Below are 17,086 nucleotides of genomic sequence, written 5' to 3'. Positions count from 1 at the left end.
AAAACAAGAAAAGGCATGAAGAGAATGCAGTGCTTAATGTTTTCAGTGTATATAGGGTATATATTTAACATTAGATATGCAATGATTAAAGTTTCAGTTAAATATGAAAATTAATAGAGCAAACCTTTTCTCTGAAACCGGCTCAGGCTTGGATTTAGATGCTGGTTTTGTTTCCGTTACTGGTTTAGGCTCTGATGTGGGTTTAGTTTCAGCTGCTGGTTTGGGATCAGTTGCTGTTTTAGTTACAGTTGGAGGTTTAGGCTCGGCTGTTATTGTGGGTTTAGTTTCAACTGGTTTAGGTTCAACTGGTTTAGGTTCTGTTGTGGGTTTAGGATCAGTTGCTGTTTTAGTTGTTGTTGTGGGTTTAGTTTCAGCTGCTGGTTTGGGATCAGTTGCTGTTTTAGTTACTGTTGTAGGTTTAGGCTCGATTGTTGTTGTAGGTTTAGTTTCAACTGGTTTAAGTTCTGTTGTGGGTTTAAGATCAGTTGCTGTTTTAGTTGTTGTTGTGGGTTTAGTTTCAGCTGCTGGTTTGGGATCAGTTGCTGTTTTAGTTACAGTTGTAGGTTTAGGCTCGATTGTTGTTGTAGGTTTAGTTTCAACTGGTTTAAGTTCTGTTGTGGGTTTAAGATCAGTTGATGTTGCAGGTTGAATTGTTGGTTTAGTTGTTTCAAGCACTGGTTTAATTTCAGTTGTGGTCATAGTTTTTGTGGTAGATTTAGATTCAACTGGTTTAGTTTCAGTGACTGTCGTAGTTTGTGCTGTAGGTTTAGTTTCAGCAACCAGTTTAGTTTCAGATACTGTTGAAAGTTGTGCTGTAGGTTTAGTTTCAGCCACTAGTTTAGGATCAGGTGTGGGTTTAGTTTCAGTTATGGATTTAGTTTGTGCTGTAGGTATAGTTTCAGCCACTGGTATAGGTTTAGTTTCAGCCACTGGTTTAATTTCAGGTATGGGTTTAGGTTCAATCACTGTTGTAGTTTTTGCTGTAAGTTTAGTTTCAGTTGTAGTTGTTGGTTTAATTTCAACTGGTTTAGTTTCAGCTAGTTTAGATTCGTTGACTGTTTTAGCTTGTGTTGTAGTTTTTGTTTCAGTCACCAGTTTAGGCTCAGTTGTTGTAGTTGGTTTAATTTCAACTGGTTTGGTTTCAGGTATGGGTTTAGGTTCAGTTACTGTGGTAGTTTTTACTGTAAGTTTAGTTTCAGATCCTGATGCAAGTTGTGTGGTAGGTTTAGTTTCAGCTGCTGGTTTAGTTTCAGTTGTTGTTGTTGGTTTAATTTCAACTGGTTTAGTTTCCGTTGTTGTTGGTTTAATTTCAACTGGCTTAGTTTCAGTTGTTGGTTTAATTTCAACTGGTTTAGTTTCAGTGACTGTTTTAGTTTGTTTTGTAGGTTTTGTTTCAGTCACTAGTTTAGGATCAGTGGTTGTTGCAGGTTTAATTTCAACTGGTTTAGTTTCAGCTGCTGGTTTAGTTTCAATTGTTGGTTTAATTTCAACTGGTTTAGTTTCAGCTGCTGGTTTAGTTTCAGTGACTGTTTTAGTTTGTGTTGTAGGTTTTGTTTCAGTCACTAGTTTAGGCTCAGTTGTTGTTGCTTGTTTAATTTCAACTGGTTTAGTTTCAATGGCTGGTTTAGGCTCAGTGACAGTTTTATTTACTGTTGCAGGTTCAGATGCTGTTTTAGGCTGTGTTGTGTTTTGCAGCGCTGATGTGGGTTTAGCTTCAGCTGTTATCTTAGTTTGTGTCGTAGGTTTAGTTTCAGTCACTGGCTTAGGCTCAGAAGCTGTTTTTGTTTCAAGTGCTGATTTAGGGGCCGGTGTAGTTTTAGGCTCTGTACTAAGCATCTTAGGTTCAGATTTAGTGTCTGGTGCTGCTGGCTTGAACTCCTTAACCACTGGTGCAGGAGTGATGCTGGACTTAACACTGTAAATACAGTAAAATAGCAATTAAGACAAGAAATAGAAGAGTCTGAAGTTGTATAACTGACAGATGTTGTGCAGGCTACCTTTGCTTAGGCACAGATTGAACAGATGCTGTTGTGTCATCATCATCATCATTGATAACAACCCTACAAAAACCACACATATGCACAAGGAATGAGGATGAGAGTTATAGTAATAAAATATAGGGTTGGGACACTTATTGCACTTATTTGTATTAATAGAAACATACACCGATAAGGCATAACCGTATGACTTAATATAGTCCTAATATTGTGTTGGTCCCGCTTTTGCAGCCAGAACAGCCCTGACGTGAGGCATGGACTCCACTAGACCCCTGAAGGTGTGCTGTGGTATCTGGCACCAAGATGTTAGCAGCAGATTCTTTAAGTCCTGTAAGCTGCGAGGTGGGGTCTCCATGGATCGGACTTCTTTGTTTAGCACATCCCACAGATGCTCGATTGGATTTGGAGGCCAAGTCAACACCGCAACTCGCTGTTGTGCTCCTCAAACCATTCCTGATGCATTTGTGCTTTGTGTCAGGAGCATTATCCTGCTGGAAGAGCCACAGCCACCAGGCAATACTGTTTCCATGAAAGGGTGAACATGGTCTGCAACAGTGCTTAGGTAGGTAATACGTGTCAAAGTAACATCCACATGGATGGAAGGAACCAAGGTTTCCCAGCAGAACATTGCCCAAAGCATCACACTGCCTCCTACGGCTCGCCTTCTTCCCATAGTGTATCCTGGTGTCATGTGTTCCCCAGGTAATCAGGCTACCTTCTTTCATTGCTCCATGGTCCAGTTCTGACGCTCATGTGCCACTGTTGGTGCTTTCGGTGGTGGACAGGGGTCAGCATGGGCACCTGACTGGTCAGAGGCTATGCCACCCCATATGCAACAAACTGAGATGCTCTGTGTATTCTGACATATTTCTATCAGAACCAGCATTAACTTCTTGACCAATTTGAGCTCCAGTAGCTCGTCTTGTTGATCGGACCACAAGGGACGGCCTTCGCTCCCCACGTGCATCAATGACCCTGTGGCCGGTTCTCCACTGTTCATTCCTTGGAGCACTTTTGACAGATCCTGACCACTGCCGACCGGGAACAGCTCACAAAAGCGGCAGTTTTGGAGATGCTATGACCCAGTCGTCTAGCCATCACAATTTGGCCCTTGTAAAACTTGTTCAAATCCTTACGCTTGCCCATTTTTCCTGCTTCTAACACATCAACTTTGAGGAAAAAATGTTCACTTGCTGCCTAATATATCCTACCCACTAACAGGAGCCATGAGTAAGAGATCATCAGTGTTATTCACTTCACCTGTCATAATGTTATGCCTGATCGGTGTATACATACACACTAAATCTGCCATATCAGCAGTGCCACATCACCTCCTTCAACCCCATTTACTTTAATCAGTTTGTCTCGTTCAAACCAGAAATTTTCCATGTACCTTTTGGCAACAAAGGATGCACTCATCTCATCAGGGTTGTCTGATTTTTCTGTAGATCTGGAAATAGTAGATGTGAACATTGTGCAGTGAGGGATGGGACTTTTCATCTAGTAATATCTACTTTTTCAGAAAAAGAACCTAAAGTGCATAGTATCATGGTATTACCATGGTACATTTTAGTATTTTACATATTTCAAAAGAACCATACCCATATTTCTTTGCAGCAGACATTACGTATGAACGGCGATTTGCTGCCGAACTTCTCAGCACACTGGTGGCGGCCTCTGTCCTACACACACACACATACAACAGAAAGGTTATTTTATGAAGAGAAACAAGGATTATTCAGCCTGTATTGTGGTCTCTCACCTCTTATCCATTTCCTCTGGATCCAGTGTTGGTTCCGAGAGCACCGTCTTCTCACTGCTGGACCGAATTGTGTGTGGGGCTCTGAGAAATGAAGATTAATGGAAATACATTTAATTAAGATGTTCTAAAATGAGCTCAAACGCTTTATGTGTGTGACCCACACGCTTGAGGCTCACTTACATTTTCTTGTAATTATCAGATGGCTTTTTGGTGAAGCTATTTATTCCGCTAAGGGAGGAGAAACAGATAGCATACAATTACATTTGATTTACCAGATCAAATCTTATATTAGCAAATAAATTACATCTATATTAATTTAATAGAATATATGTTGGTACCACTTTAGTATGGGGAACACATCCACACTATTATTTATGACTGCCTCAATCAACTCCTAGTTTACTACTTTTTTATTAGTTATTAGTAAGGTAGTTTTTGTAGCGTTTAAGTTTAGGTATTGGTAGGTTTAAGGCATGTAGAATAAGGCATTCATATGTGCTTTATAAGTCCTAATTAACAGCCAATATCCTAGTGATATGCATGCTAATAATGAGAATTGAACCCAAAAATAAAGTGTTACTGAATTTTATGATGTCCTGACACTGAATGAAAATCGAATGCTTACGCAAATCCATTGGTGGATGTAGTGGATGTTGGCTTGGACTCGGTTTTTCTGAATACCCCTCTGTAAAAGTAAACTATCACACATGAGGGAAAGCAATAAACAGGCAATGCTATCCAAAATCACTTGAATATCCTCATTACCTGATTATGTATCCAGATGGAGATGCTTTTGGTCTGTGAAAATTAAAATATTTACATTTTTAACATGTACACAGACAAATTTGAGTGTAAAATAATTACAGATGTTCTACAAGCCATATTCCAAATGCTTAAAAAGCACATAACCTTACACTATTTTTTTAGTCACAATTTTTGTCCTTTCTTCTCATAACAACCAGCTAGACAATTATCAACCAGGCTTCAAAAGCAGACATTCAATAGAAACACTGCGATCAGTCAACAAAGCCCTGCGGTTGGCAAGAGCGTCCTCAAAATATATATCGTCTATAGCCTTTGACACAGTAATTCACCTCATTGTTCAGAGAACTGCACTCTGCTAGTGTGAGTTTTACTTCACAGATTGATTCTTAATGGTATCTTGTTGTCGACTAACTCAGTGTTTCTGCAGGTTTTAAAAAGGTAAACTTGAGAGCCATTTTTAAGACTTTAAGACCTTTCAAGACCAATTAAAGAAAATGTAAGGAATAAAATGAAGGGAACACAAAGCACACAATGATTTGTATTAGTGACACTTCAAAGTTTGAGGACACAATTTCCAACAGATCTCCATTAGAAGATTCTTAAATCAAGACACATTTACTTGAGAAGCAATATAAGATAATAAATCTTGTGAAAGTTATTTTATGCTTAAAACATGAACAAATATCTGCCAATGGCTTCAGAAATGGACAGATTTTTGCTCGTTTTAACACTTTAATTTGTTCAATTTCTTAATTTTGCATAGTAAGTAAAAGTGTATCTTAGATATTTATTTATTGTAGTGCGTGCAATTTAATTTTGAATTTTAATTAATTACATTTTTATAATTTTTTTCATTACTCAAAAAGCATGTATAATTAATAAAAATCATTAAACATGCAATTTTAAAGTAATTTATTAAAATAATGATAATATTTATTATGACCCTATGAAATGTTTTATTTTGACCAAATTCTGGGTTTTCCTTTTTTGGGTGAACTATTTACTCACATGAGGTTGAGTAAATGATGACAGAATTAAACATTTTGTAAATAAATTGTCCCTTTAAGTGACTGACCCGTCCAACTTTTGATTTATTCATCTAAAAGTTGACAAATTCTATGACATTCCACATTTTACAGTAAATTTCATTTTTATGAAAGGATTCTGCGATTCTGTACCCGTTTGCCACACTGCGGAAATCATAGGGTCCTAATTTAATCCCATGAAATTAAATTTAAGACCTTCTGCTCCAACTTACATTGTAGAAGCCTTTTAAAGACCCACAGAAACCCTGCTAACTGCTCCATTACCTCAGGGTTGGTAATGGGCCCGTTCCACATGAAATGCACAACATAGATGGAACCTATCACCTTAACACATCAATGTTTATACTCATCATGGTCTCCCAGGAGCTCGGGGAAAGTGTGTGACCAGTTGACAAACTTTATAGACCACACAACTCATTTTATCTCTACAACGGACTACTGCAATGCTCTTATAGCAAAACCTGAAAAGGATTCAAAATGGTACTGACGTTTTCCACATTTGTGACCCTGGGGGCGTATTACTGAAACTTTCTATCTTAGGTCTTATCTTAAGATATGATAAGTTCATTTAGGATTTTTCAAAATTTCGTATTACAGAAGCAAATCTTAACTTGATTTAGGATTCTTATCCTATCTTGCAAAATCTCATCTTATCTATAGTTAGGAAATTTTAAACCGCTCAATCGAGTTCGGTAATCAACTGTCAGGTCTGTTACCAAGCAATCAATGACTCGCAAACTGATTCTGGGTCTATGTACTGAGGTAAACCTAAAATCAAAATGGAGAAACAACGGTGTGCTTTCAATTTCAGTGCGGCAGAAATTTATATTTTGATAAGCTCTGTTAAAAAGAAAAAGCCTGTTTTATAAATCTTTTGCAAAAAAAAAAAGAAAAAGAAATTGTTTCAATGATCACAAATGTAGGGACCGTCTCCAAAGTAACATACCACATTGGTATAAGTTACACATTTCTAACTTCAATAGCATTTGAATGGAATGACTGTCTTACAGTATCAAAACTAACTGTAAAGTGTGTATCAAGGCATGTGTAGGTGTACAATGCTGTATGTAACTTAAGAGATGGTCCTTAAATTTGCGGATATCGAACATCCAGGGCCAAAGCAACTTTATGCCAGTGATGAACGACCGGTAATGCTCCATGACGGCTCATTGGCCTCTGTAATGTTGGCCGCAATTGGTCAACTAACTGCAAAATCATTTGTCCTGGGAGTCTGTAATTATTTACAAAAAAAATTCCATCAAAGTACAGCACATTCTCTGGGTCCTCAAAGTCTTCACCATCAAATGTCGCTCCTCTTCATCTTATATAATTAATTAATGTAACGCTCTCTCGAAAAATGATTTTTGTACTGTAATTTTTACCGCTGGATTTCAAAAAGGTTTGAAGTTCGGACACCAGTGGGGTTGTCCTAAAGTTAAGACAGCTTTTAGGATTATTTTTTGTGTCGAGTTAGGATGCTTCTGTAATACCCATTTCTTATCCATAGTTAAGATAAGATTATGCATTTATGAAATGTCATTCTCTAATAGCCTTCGACTAAGTGTGGTATCTATTGAAATTGCCATGGTTAACAAACAGATAAGATCTAAATCTAAAGTTAAGATCTTTCTTTAATACGCCCCTTGAACCACAAAACTAGTCATAAGGGTACTTTTTTTTAAAATTGAGACGTATTCGTCATAAATCCTTAATAAATGCGCTTTCCGTTGATGTGTGGTTTGTTAGGACAATATTTGAAAATATGGAATCTGAGGGAGCAAAAAAATCTAAAAATCTCCTTTAAAGTTCTTCAAATGAAGTCCTTAGCAATGCATATTACTACTAATAATACCTTTTTGATATATTTACGGTAGGAAATTTACAAAATATCTTCATGGAACATGACCTTAATATCCTAATGACTTTTGGCCTAAAAGAAAAATTGACCCATACAAAGTATTGTTGGCTACTGCCCCAAATATACCCGTGAACCGAATGACTTGTTTTGAGCTCAAGGGTCACGTGTATTTCGCGTTGGCCTGCTAATTGAGTATGTAAATGGAGAGTAGCAATGCTTACGTGTCAGATGTGGGCTGGGGCGCGGGTGATTCCACGGGTGAGGAATCAGCGGGTGTTTCTTCAAACACACCATTGGTGCGGGTTGCTCGCACCTCAGCGACCCTATAAGGCAGAAGCAATTAGAAATATTGTCTTGGGAACTTTTTGAGCTTTTAACATGCTTTGTTAATTCTGTTCACCATGGTTTCTCCTCCTCCTCCTCTCTCTTTTGATTTTCTTGCTGTCTCTGTATCCAGCTGCCATCTCCTTTCAGAGCGGTGCGGACCTTTGTGGTCCGTAAGACTGACTGTCTGTCCGCCTCTGCAGTCAACACAAACATATAAAGAGATCACAATACTATAATAAGCCAAAAGTTTAAAAAAAGTAATATGGCTGAAAATGTTTTAAGCAATGTGTGACATGTGGCACGACAGGATCTGATGCTGTGACGCAGAACATTATTGTTTTGGTTGCGAGAGTGGAATGCCATAAATTAAGAGCTGAGGCTTATTAAGAAACACTTATGGTTTGACTCGTGTGAGATTCAACAACGGTCACTGAAACCTACCTTTAGACATGGTAAGTGGCAATCAAGTGAAAAACCTTCCTCAGAAGACACCTGGACATTAGAAAGACAGAACAAGAGACATTTTTCATTTGTAAAACATAAAATGCATTGACAATGCAACTGAAATTTAAAGATATATGTATAAATATTTAAAGGATTAGTTCACCCAAAAATGTCAATTCTGTCATTAATTACTCACCCTCATGTTGTTAGACACCCGTACGACCTCTGTTCATATTCACACACAGATGAAGATATTAGTGTTGAAATCCGATGGCTCAGAAAGGCCTTCATTGGCCATAATGTCATTTCCTCTCTCAAGACCCATAAAGGCACTAAAGACGTCGTTACAAAGCCCATCTCACTACAGCGGCTCTACAATCATTTTATGAAGTGACGAGAAAAGTTTTTGTGCACATAGTGATGGCTGATATCAAAACACTGCTTCAAACCGTTATGAATCAGCGTATCTACGTGACTTTGGTGATATGAATCGCTGATTCGATATACTGATTCATAACGGTTCAAAGCGGTGTTTTGAAACCGGCCCATCACTATACGATATACGGCCCATCAATAGAAGTCGTTATTTAGTTTTTTTGTGCACAAAAACTATTCTCATTGCTTCATAAAATGATTGTCGAGCCGCTGTAGTGAGATGGTCTTTGTAACGACGTCTTTAGTGCCTTTATGGGTCTTGAGAGAGGAAATGACATTGGTGTCAATGAAGGCCTTTCTGAGCCATCGGATTTCAACACTAATAGGTCTGATGGGTGTCCAACAACATGAGGGTGAGGAATTCATGACAGAATTTACATTTTTGGGTGAACTAACCCTTTAAGAATTTTAACATGACACTGAAGATGATAAATTCCGATTTTAACATCAAAGATTTTAAAATGTCATAACTGAGCCCAGACTTTTGAATGGTAGTGTGCGTATATTAAACAAGTATATTGATATTAACTATTATTATTGAATTGGTCACCGAATGTTTTGTAAATAACATAGGCACACTATTTATTAAGGTGAATTGTTGGCAAATTAAACAACCTCCAATAGCAAAAAGAAATTCCCATTGTGGGAGTGTCAATACACAACTTTTCTTTGAGAAATTCCCACGAACTGAAAAAATTCATTCAGCAAATTCTCCAGGAAACGGGCAGATTCAGTCCATTCAGCACAGAGCACAGAGAAGTGTAAGTGCCAAGTGTTAATGGCACTCTCAAATAGTTTCAGTTACATGTCACATTTCTGACATTATATATAAGTCCATAAATCATAATTATCTGTTTATTTAACCAAGTTATTTGGATGTAGTGATCTGTCACACGGAAACATTACGCAAAATTCCTGAGTTTATTTTCTAAACCATGTAGATGAGCCTGTCCATCCAGGCAACACACACACACACACACACACCATCTCTCTGACAACCACGACCTCTAAACACCTGCTCATATTTACATTACATTTATTTACGTTATATCCTTACCTAGTTTGATACTCCAGAATAACAGATTATCAGAAATTTTTGAGTTCAAAGTCAACCACCCTTAGCGTCCATCAATGTTTGGTTAGTTTTCCAAATGCACATCCCAGTGTGTCCATAAAGCCAGTCTCTCAAACAATCCTCATTGCACCATAGTGGCACAGAGCGACCTTCATGAGTCAATATGACTTGAGCAAGAGGAAACATGTTTGAGAAGCGATTGTGACCGTGTGAAACCGCCAACGGTACACTTTCACTGCGCCATATAATCACAGTACAGATACAGAAGATTATATAATGTCAAACTTGCAATACTTCAGAGCACTCAAAGGTTCACCAACCCCATATTGGAGAGTTTGTGGAGCTTAATGGAAAGGAACTGAAGACTTACCTGATGAGTATGAGTTGAGCTGCAGTTGGAGAGATGCACTGAGTAGTGCAGGTGATTTCAGCTGACTGACTGTGACACACACACAAACACACTCAGGGGAGGTGTTCACTGTTCACTGACAGCTCACAGGTACGGGCGTGGACACGGACCTGCCCAGCCAGTCGGGTAGGCCTAGCCAACCAAACCTATAGGTGTGTACCTGCATGTGTGTGTGTGTGTGTGTGTGTGTGTGTGTGTGTGTGTACTTCATGTTTTGGCTGCTATGGGAGGTGACACTCTCCCACCTTTATTTGTTGAATTGTTTTTATTGGTGTTTCATTAGAGACAAACTTGGTGGAAGTGATGTCACATCAAGACCGAAATGCATTCCTGTGGGAACATTCTAGAAAAGCTCCCAAAAGTATGGAGTTAATGAGTGTGTTGCAAACCTATTTTACAAAGTATTTTGAACAAATCCTGAGGTTATTGTCACATGTGGTCTGCAGGAGGAGTAACATAACAAACATTTTTGACATTTTCGTTTAGTCTTTATTGAAAATGATCTAAGGATTCTCAATAGCCTGTGTGTGTGTGTGTGTGTGTGTGTGTGTGTGTGTGTGTGTGTGTGTGTGTGTGTGTGTGTGTGTGTGTGTGTGTGTGTGTGTGTGTGTGTGTGTGTGTGTAAGTGTTCACATCTGTGTTGTTTTATTTTCTTTGATTTTTATACGATTTAATTTATAATAATTTCTTGAATTATCATCATTAGTAATTTATATAGTTGCCATTTAAGTTATTTTTTCATATCATTAGATTAACATCAGTATAATTTCATTATTCTATTATTCATTTGTCATTTGATGCGGTTCTATTTGATATGATTATTTTACTCGTTTCCTTGCTCTCTCAATGCATGCTGCTGATGTTTAGTCTCATGAATGTGTAGTTAGTGCGAGATGAGAGAACGTCTCCATTCACAGGTCAAGGTTATGAAGCAGAAATGTTCCACTGTTTTGCTGTGGTATAACAACAATTGTTGGTTTTGTACTGGTCAGGAGAAGCCGTTCGACATTCAGATGAACATACGCAACTAAGGTTATTTTTAAAAAATTGATATTTGGGAGGCTGAGTGGACTTTGTGTTGACAGGTTTTTATGGTTTAGGACACCAGAGAATACGGATATCTTCTGGCAGGGATTCAGTATCAGATATGATATTTCTGCTGTGGATATCCATCCATTCTAACAAAACATGGGAGAACTATCAAACCACTAAGAACTGGACTGAAACAGTATATGTGTGTGTGATATATTATATATATATATATATATATATATATATATATATATATATATATATATATATATATATATATATATATATATATATATATATATATATATATATATATATATATATATATATATATATATATATATATATATTATATACATACACATACATACATATATATATTATATACATACACATACATACATACATACATACATACATACATACATACATACATACATACATACACACATATATACATACATATACACACATATACACACACATATATACATACATATACACATACACACACATACATACATACATACATACATAAATATACACACATACATACACATACACACACATACATACATACATAAATATACACACAATGACAGACCGGTGCAAATTATAAGCAGCCATAGAAACAACCATTTCATTGATAATCAAAGAAGCCAAACCTAAACAAACCAGGGAAACAGGAACTAAAGGATTCAAAACAGAACATAAATCTGGCATGTATTTTACCTGTGAACCTGAAATGACATTCAGAAAATTATCAGTGTTTTATGGCTGTCTTGTCAAATGACAACAACACAGGTTACACAACACTTGTGTAGACTTGAGACTTGGACGCAAATATTTTAAAACAAAATTGCATAACTACATATAAAAATAAAATAAAAATCCTATTTTATTATGATTTTTATGAGACCAGTACATTTTTAACTTTATGCCCCACAATAAATAATTAAATGCAATTAACAAAATGTTTTGTATTTAGGTCATTGTTTGTAAGAACATCATTTTTTTTAATGAATTAATAGGCAAGGCAAGTTTATTTATATAGCACGTCATATCTAAAGTCAATTCAAAGTGCTTTACATAGAAATGAATTACAATAGTGATCGCATATGTATGAGAAATAATAATAATAATAATAATAATAATAATTAAAAACAAGGATAATTAAAATAATTGTAAAGAGAATTAAAAAGGTGATCAATAGATCTGTATCTGCCTGAAACACATCCAATTGAATTTGTATTTAAATTCATTTTGAATTTAAAGAAACTCTCTCATAGACTTAAGAGAGTAACGCCTGCCTGTGTACCAACTGCTTACGTAAACTTGACACTGATAGCTAGTTCAGTGCAGGTGAACACCTGAGTCATCGTCTCTAAATGAGGAGCCAAAGCTAATGAAGTGTGTACGGTCTCTAGGATACTCACTAACCCGATGACCATCACACTCGCTCACGCCCCTGTGAACATCAGCATTCAGCACAGCTGCGGTTTCACAGCAGGTTACACCTACTTCTACAGGACAGGAACCAGTTCGACCGCTGTGAGTCACAGTGATAGCGATTCATATCTCTGAGAGGGGAATGTGAGCTATCCGAACAACACCCCCACCTCCCGTCCAACGCCCGCTGGAGGAATCACAAATATGCATCCCTGATGAAACTCTGCTGTTATAATATGCATCTCTAGAGGATGGCTAGCGTGAAGAAATAATAATAGGAATATTCAATGAAGCTGTTGATGGGAGATATTGTACTGAGAATATAATTAAGTAGGTAGTAGCATCTATTCATCCAACAATTACTCTAACGCATACAAGATTGATCATGCATTGCTATGATTACATTCTTTGGTCATTGTTAACAGCCTTTCGAACATCACATTTTTGGTGTGAACTAACAATAATTATAATGATAAAGAAATAGTCTAGTTTAATATATTAAAGAATAGCAGAGTCCACAGAACAACTATAACGGCACCGAGCAATAATATTGTTGGAATCACTTTCAGAACTACAGCGATCAGGCATAACATTATGACATTATACTGTGTTGGTCCCCCTTTTGCTGACCAGTTGAGGAATGGACTCCTCTAGACTCCTGAAGGTGTGCTGTGGCATCCAGCACCAAGATGTTAGCAGCAGATCCTTTAAATCCTATAAGTTCCGAGGTGAGGCGTTCGTGGATCGGACTTGTTTGTTCGCTCATCCCACAGATGCTCGATTGGATTGAGATCTGGGGAATGTAGAGGCCAAGTCAACACCTCAAACCATTCCTGAACCATTTGTGCTTTGTGTCAGGAGCATTATCCTACTGGAAGATCCACAGCCACCAGAATATCGTTTCCATGAAAGGATGCACATGGTCTCAGCAATGCTTAGGTAGGTGGAGCGCGTCAAAGTAACATCCACATGGATGGAGGACCCAAGGTTTGTCCAAAGCATCACACTGCCTCCACCAGCTAACCTTCTTCCCATAGTGCATCCTGGGGCCATGTGTTCCCTAGCCATCCAGTTGATGTAAAAGAAAGTGTTCATCAGACCAGGCCACCTTCTTCCATTGCTCCGTGGTCCAGTTCTGATGCTCACGTGCCACTGTTGGTGCTTTCGGCGGGGACAGGGGTCAGCATGGTCACCCTGACTGGTCAGTGGCTATGCCGCCCCATACGCCTCAAACTGAGCTGCTCTGTGTATTCTGACAGCTTTCTATCAGAACCAGCATTAACTTCTGGAGCAGTTTGAGCTCCAGTAGCTCGTCTGTTTGATCGGACCACACGGGCCACACGTGCATCAATGAGCCTTGGCCGCCCATGACCCTGTGGCCGGTTCTCCACTGTTCCTTCCTTGGAGCACTTTTGATAGATACTGACCACTGCAGACCGGGAACAGCCCACAAGAGCTGCAGTTTTGGAGATGCTCTGACCCAGTCGTCTAGCCATCACAATCTGGCCCTTGTCAAACTCGCTCAAATCCTTACGCTTGCCCATTTCTCCTGCTTCTAACACATCAACTTTGAGGACAAAATGTTCACTTGCTGCCTAATATATCCCACCCACTAACAGGAGCCGTGATGAAGAGATCAGTGATACTCACTTCACCTGTTATAACATTATGCCTGATCTGTGTATATAGTTGTGAGGTAATGCATACTCTTTGCAAATAACATTTTATTTAGAAATATGCACACATTCACTCGTTTTTATGTCTAATATGTCAAAAATGTAAAAAAACGGTTCTTGCCTCGTCACATTCAGTTAAAGAATGACAATTTAAACGATAGCATATTTTCAGTTGTTTGGTGAAAAAAAATGTCAAAATGACTGTGGGTCATTAAACGTATCCATCATAAAACAGTTGTCAAATATTAAATGTTTCGCTATCTTGTATCTTATCATGCACGCACTTTCACTGTAAAAACAGTGTTGGAATTCACTCTAAGCTTCAGTAAACATTAAGCTCCGCCTTCTTTGATCTGATTGGCCGTCGTTGTGACATTGACGAGCGCTGTTACACTTCATTGTCTGTCATCCTAACAACAAAGAGAGTGCTGCATAATGGAGAGCAGCTTAAGAAATATCATTTATTTGGGGGGGAAATTTGGCCATTTCTAATTATCAGTTGCTCAATGCCTATGGTGGTTATGGCCCTGTAATATAGTTATAGTTCTTGGTGTGAAGGGGCCTTTACAAACTGTTCTCAGGCACAGTTCAGGCACATCAGTACACTGCAGATATCCTCACTGAATATAAACCGGATCACTCAGATCATCAGGATCAAGTCAGTTAAAAAAATACCAAGGGTTCACTTAAAGCAAGCCAAGTCTGCGTTTAGTGTTAATGCCAGCCGCAGCTGGAACCGGCATCCAGAAGAGATCAGATGTGCTCCACACTAAAATCCAGAGTCAAAACACATCTGTGGATTTACTGAATGAACACCGTCTCGTCTGTGCGCCCTTCTCTTTTATTTTATTCTTTTAGCAATTTTAATACATTTGTAATTTTGTTATTTTTTGCTTTGATTGTTATTTTTATTATGCATCTGTTTTATGATATTTTTTTTGTAAAGCTTTGTACATAAAATGTGCTATTACAAACACACTTGCCTTGTCATTCCTAACTATATGACTTTCATTAATCTTCGAAACACACAAGATATTTTTTATATTCTCAGACTCTCATCATTTTTGTCCATTCATTGAAAATCCATGCAAGCAAAACTTTCATGCAAAAAATACAAAATTATATTAAAACATGAATCCTTTTGAACAGAGTGGTTTAATCCAAGTCTGAAGAGACACACCTCGCTTTTATCATGAGCAGATTTATGGTGTGTTCACACTTGAGGTTCGGTTTGCTTGCTTCGGAGCCCCACCAAAAGTCTTTATGAACAATTTGAAGACTCAAAGTTTGGGTGTAATTAACGTTCAATGGAGGGACAAAAACCACTCAGGTAAATCTCATCAGTACTTTTGTTTTGAAAGACGAAGAAAACTCTTAACTCTTTTGGAAAAACCTTTAAAAACCCTCTAAAATCCTTTAAAAAACACCATTACAGAAGCAGGGTTCCCACTCTTTTTCAGTACATTTTCAATTTTACTACAGCAAGGATAAAAGACAAGGATCATGCCCTAAAAAGTCTTTAAAAGGCCCTTTAACTTAACGTTAACTTGACTTAATATATTAAAAATTGATTTGATAGTTTATACATTATGACTAAGGAGGCTTGTTTCCACCACAGTATAAAAAATAAAAAAGGTAATAGCAACTTTTTATCTCGTTATTGTAAAAACAATTCTCGCAATTGGGATTTTCTCAAAAAAGTCAGAGATTTTCCCCTCAGAATTGGAATTTATAACTTGCTCTTGCGTAGCCTGGATGCCAGCCGGACCTAGCCCCGCCCACAACATTTTTAGGTCGGGCAGTTCGGTCTGGCATCGCTCTATAGAGGTGTAATTATCTCCGAACACAAACTGTTCGGACCAATGAAATCATCAGGGCGGGCTTTAGATGATGCTGGACAGATGATCAACAGTAACGTAATCATCACGTCATCAAAGGAGCTTGGATTATATTTACTCGAATCCTAAACGGAGAGCTTGTTTGTATCTGCATTCACCTTCATAATTTCTCTCAGAAATGATGATCATGTTGGGTAAGTACTCTGTGTATCAATAAATTATTTTATTTTTTTACAACACCGGCTAAGATCGTGTATTCCAGCGCGTGTGCAGACAGGGTTGCCAAGTTTTTACAACAGAATCCGCCAACTACTAGCCCTAAACAATAGCTTCTCAGGGAGTTCTCCGTGGGAAAAAATGGTGTTTGGGGGTAAAATGTGTGTTATTTTGGCAAGATTCACTGCTAAAATTCGCACTAATGGGTCTATATATCACATAATAGTCGCTCAACCCTTGGACATATAAAACAACCGCAGAAAGAAACGTGGACTTGGAGTTGAGCTCTGTCTGTTGACATTTGACAAAGCGTCGCTTCGTTGCTTTGATTGGTTGTAGGTCTATCCAATTGAGGTCTTTCCTGGTTCAGTTGAAACACGCCCCATAATCACAGCCCAATGGAGGAGTTTCAGACTCATATTCTGACTAGAATTGAGTATGACCACGTCAGGCTAGCTCTTGCGAGGAAAAGTCAGAATCCGCAATTTTGACTATAACTCAAAATTGTGAGTTTATATCTTACAATTCTTTATATAACAATCATAAAATTGAATTGTGAGATAAAAGACATACAACCCACAGTAATTGTTTTGGGCCAGTGATACACTTTAAAAAAATATTTTTCCAGGACAACAAGTTTTCCAGGACATTTTACATTTTGTATAATTTTCCATGTGTTTTCCAGGACTGGAAAATGTATCATCAATTCAAAAAGTTATGCCATTTTATGTTGCATTGAAAAAGGAAACATGACAAT

At 37.8% G+C, this 17,086-nt stretch overlaps 1 protein-coding gene across 2 annotated transcripts in view; it reads right to left on the bottom strand.

Moving 5' to 3' along the window:
- The window catches only part of znf185 (zinc finger protein 185 with LIM domain), a 53,145-nt gene extending 42,877 nt beyond the window's left edge, over nucleotides 1–10,268 (bottom strand). Inside the window, exons 1-12 of one of the 2 annotated variants that reach the window (XM_067456828.1) lie at nucleotides 10,080–10,268; nucleotides 8,197–8,247; nucleotides 7,829–7,949; nucleotides 7,650–7,751; nucleotides 4,525–4,557; nucleotides 4,385–4,444; nucleotides 3,940–3,987; nucleotides 3,760–3,840; nucleotides 3,599–3,679; nucleotides 3,391–3,447; nucleotides 1,998–2,060; nucleotides 125–1,915 (exon numbers count right to left, since the gene is read on the bottom strand). In XM_067456828.1, coding sequence (XP_067312929.1) covers nucleotides 125–1,915; nucleotides 1,998–2,060; nucleotides 3,391–3,447; nucleotides 3,599–3,679; nucleotides 3,760–3,840; nucleotides 3,940–3,987; nucleotides 4,385–4,444; nucleotides 4,525–4,557; nucleotides 7,650–7,751; nucleotides 7,829–7,949; nucleotides 8,197–8,206 — 2,447 coding nt within the window. In that variant the 5' untranslated portion in view covers nucleotides 8,207–8,247; nucleotides 10,080–10,268. Of the gene's footprint in view, nucleotides 1–124; nucleotides 1,916–1,997; nucleotides 2,061–3,390; nucleotides 3,448–3,598; nucleotides 3,680–3,759; nucleotides 3,841–3,939; nucleotides 3,988–4,384; nucleotides 4,445–4,524; nucleotides 4,558–7,649; nucleotides 7,752–7,828; nucleotides 7,950–8,196; nucleotides 8,248–9,691; nucleotides 9,984–10,079 lie in introns of those variants that run through there. The other variant, XM_067456827.1, reaches the window with a different exon arrangement.
- Nucleotides 10,269–17,086: the final 6,818 nt, after the last annotated feature.

The sequence above is a fragment of the Pseudorasbora parva genome, chromosome 11, assembly GCF_024679245.1.
Source record: "Pseudorasbora parva isolate DD20220531a chromosome 11, ASM2467924v1, whole genome shotgun sequence".
NCBI lineage: Eukaryota > Metazoa > Chordata > Actinopteri > Cypriniformes > Gobionidae > Pseudorasbora > Pseudorasbora parva.
Note: the sequence above shows the minus strand (reverse complement) of the source record. Positions and strands in the feature narration are given on the sequence as shown.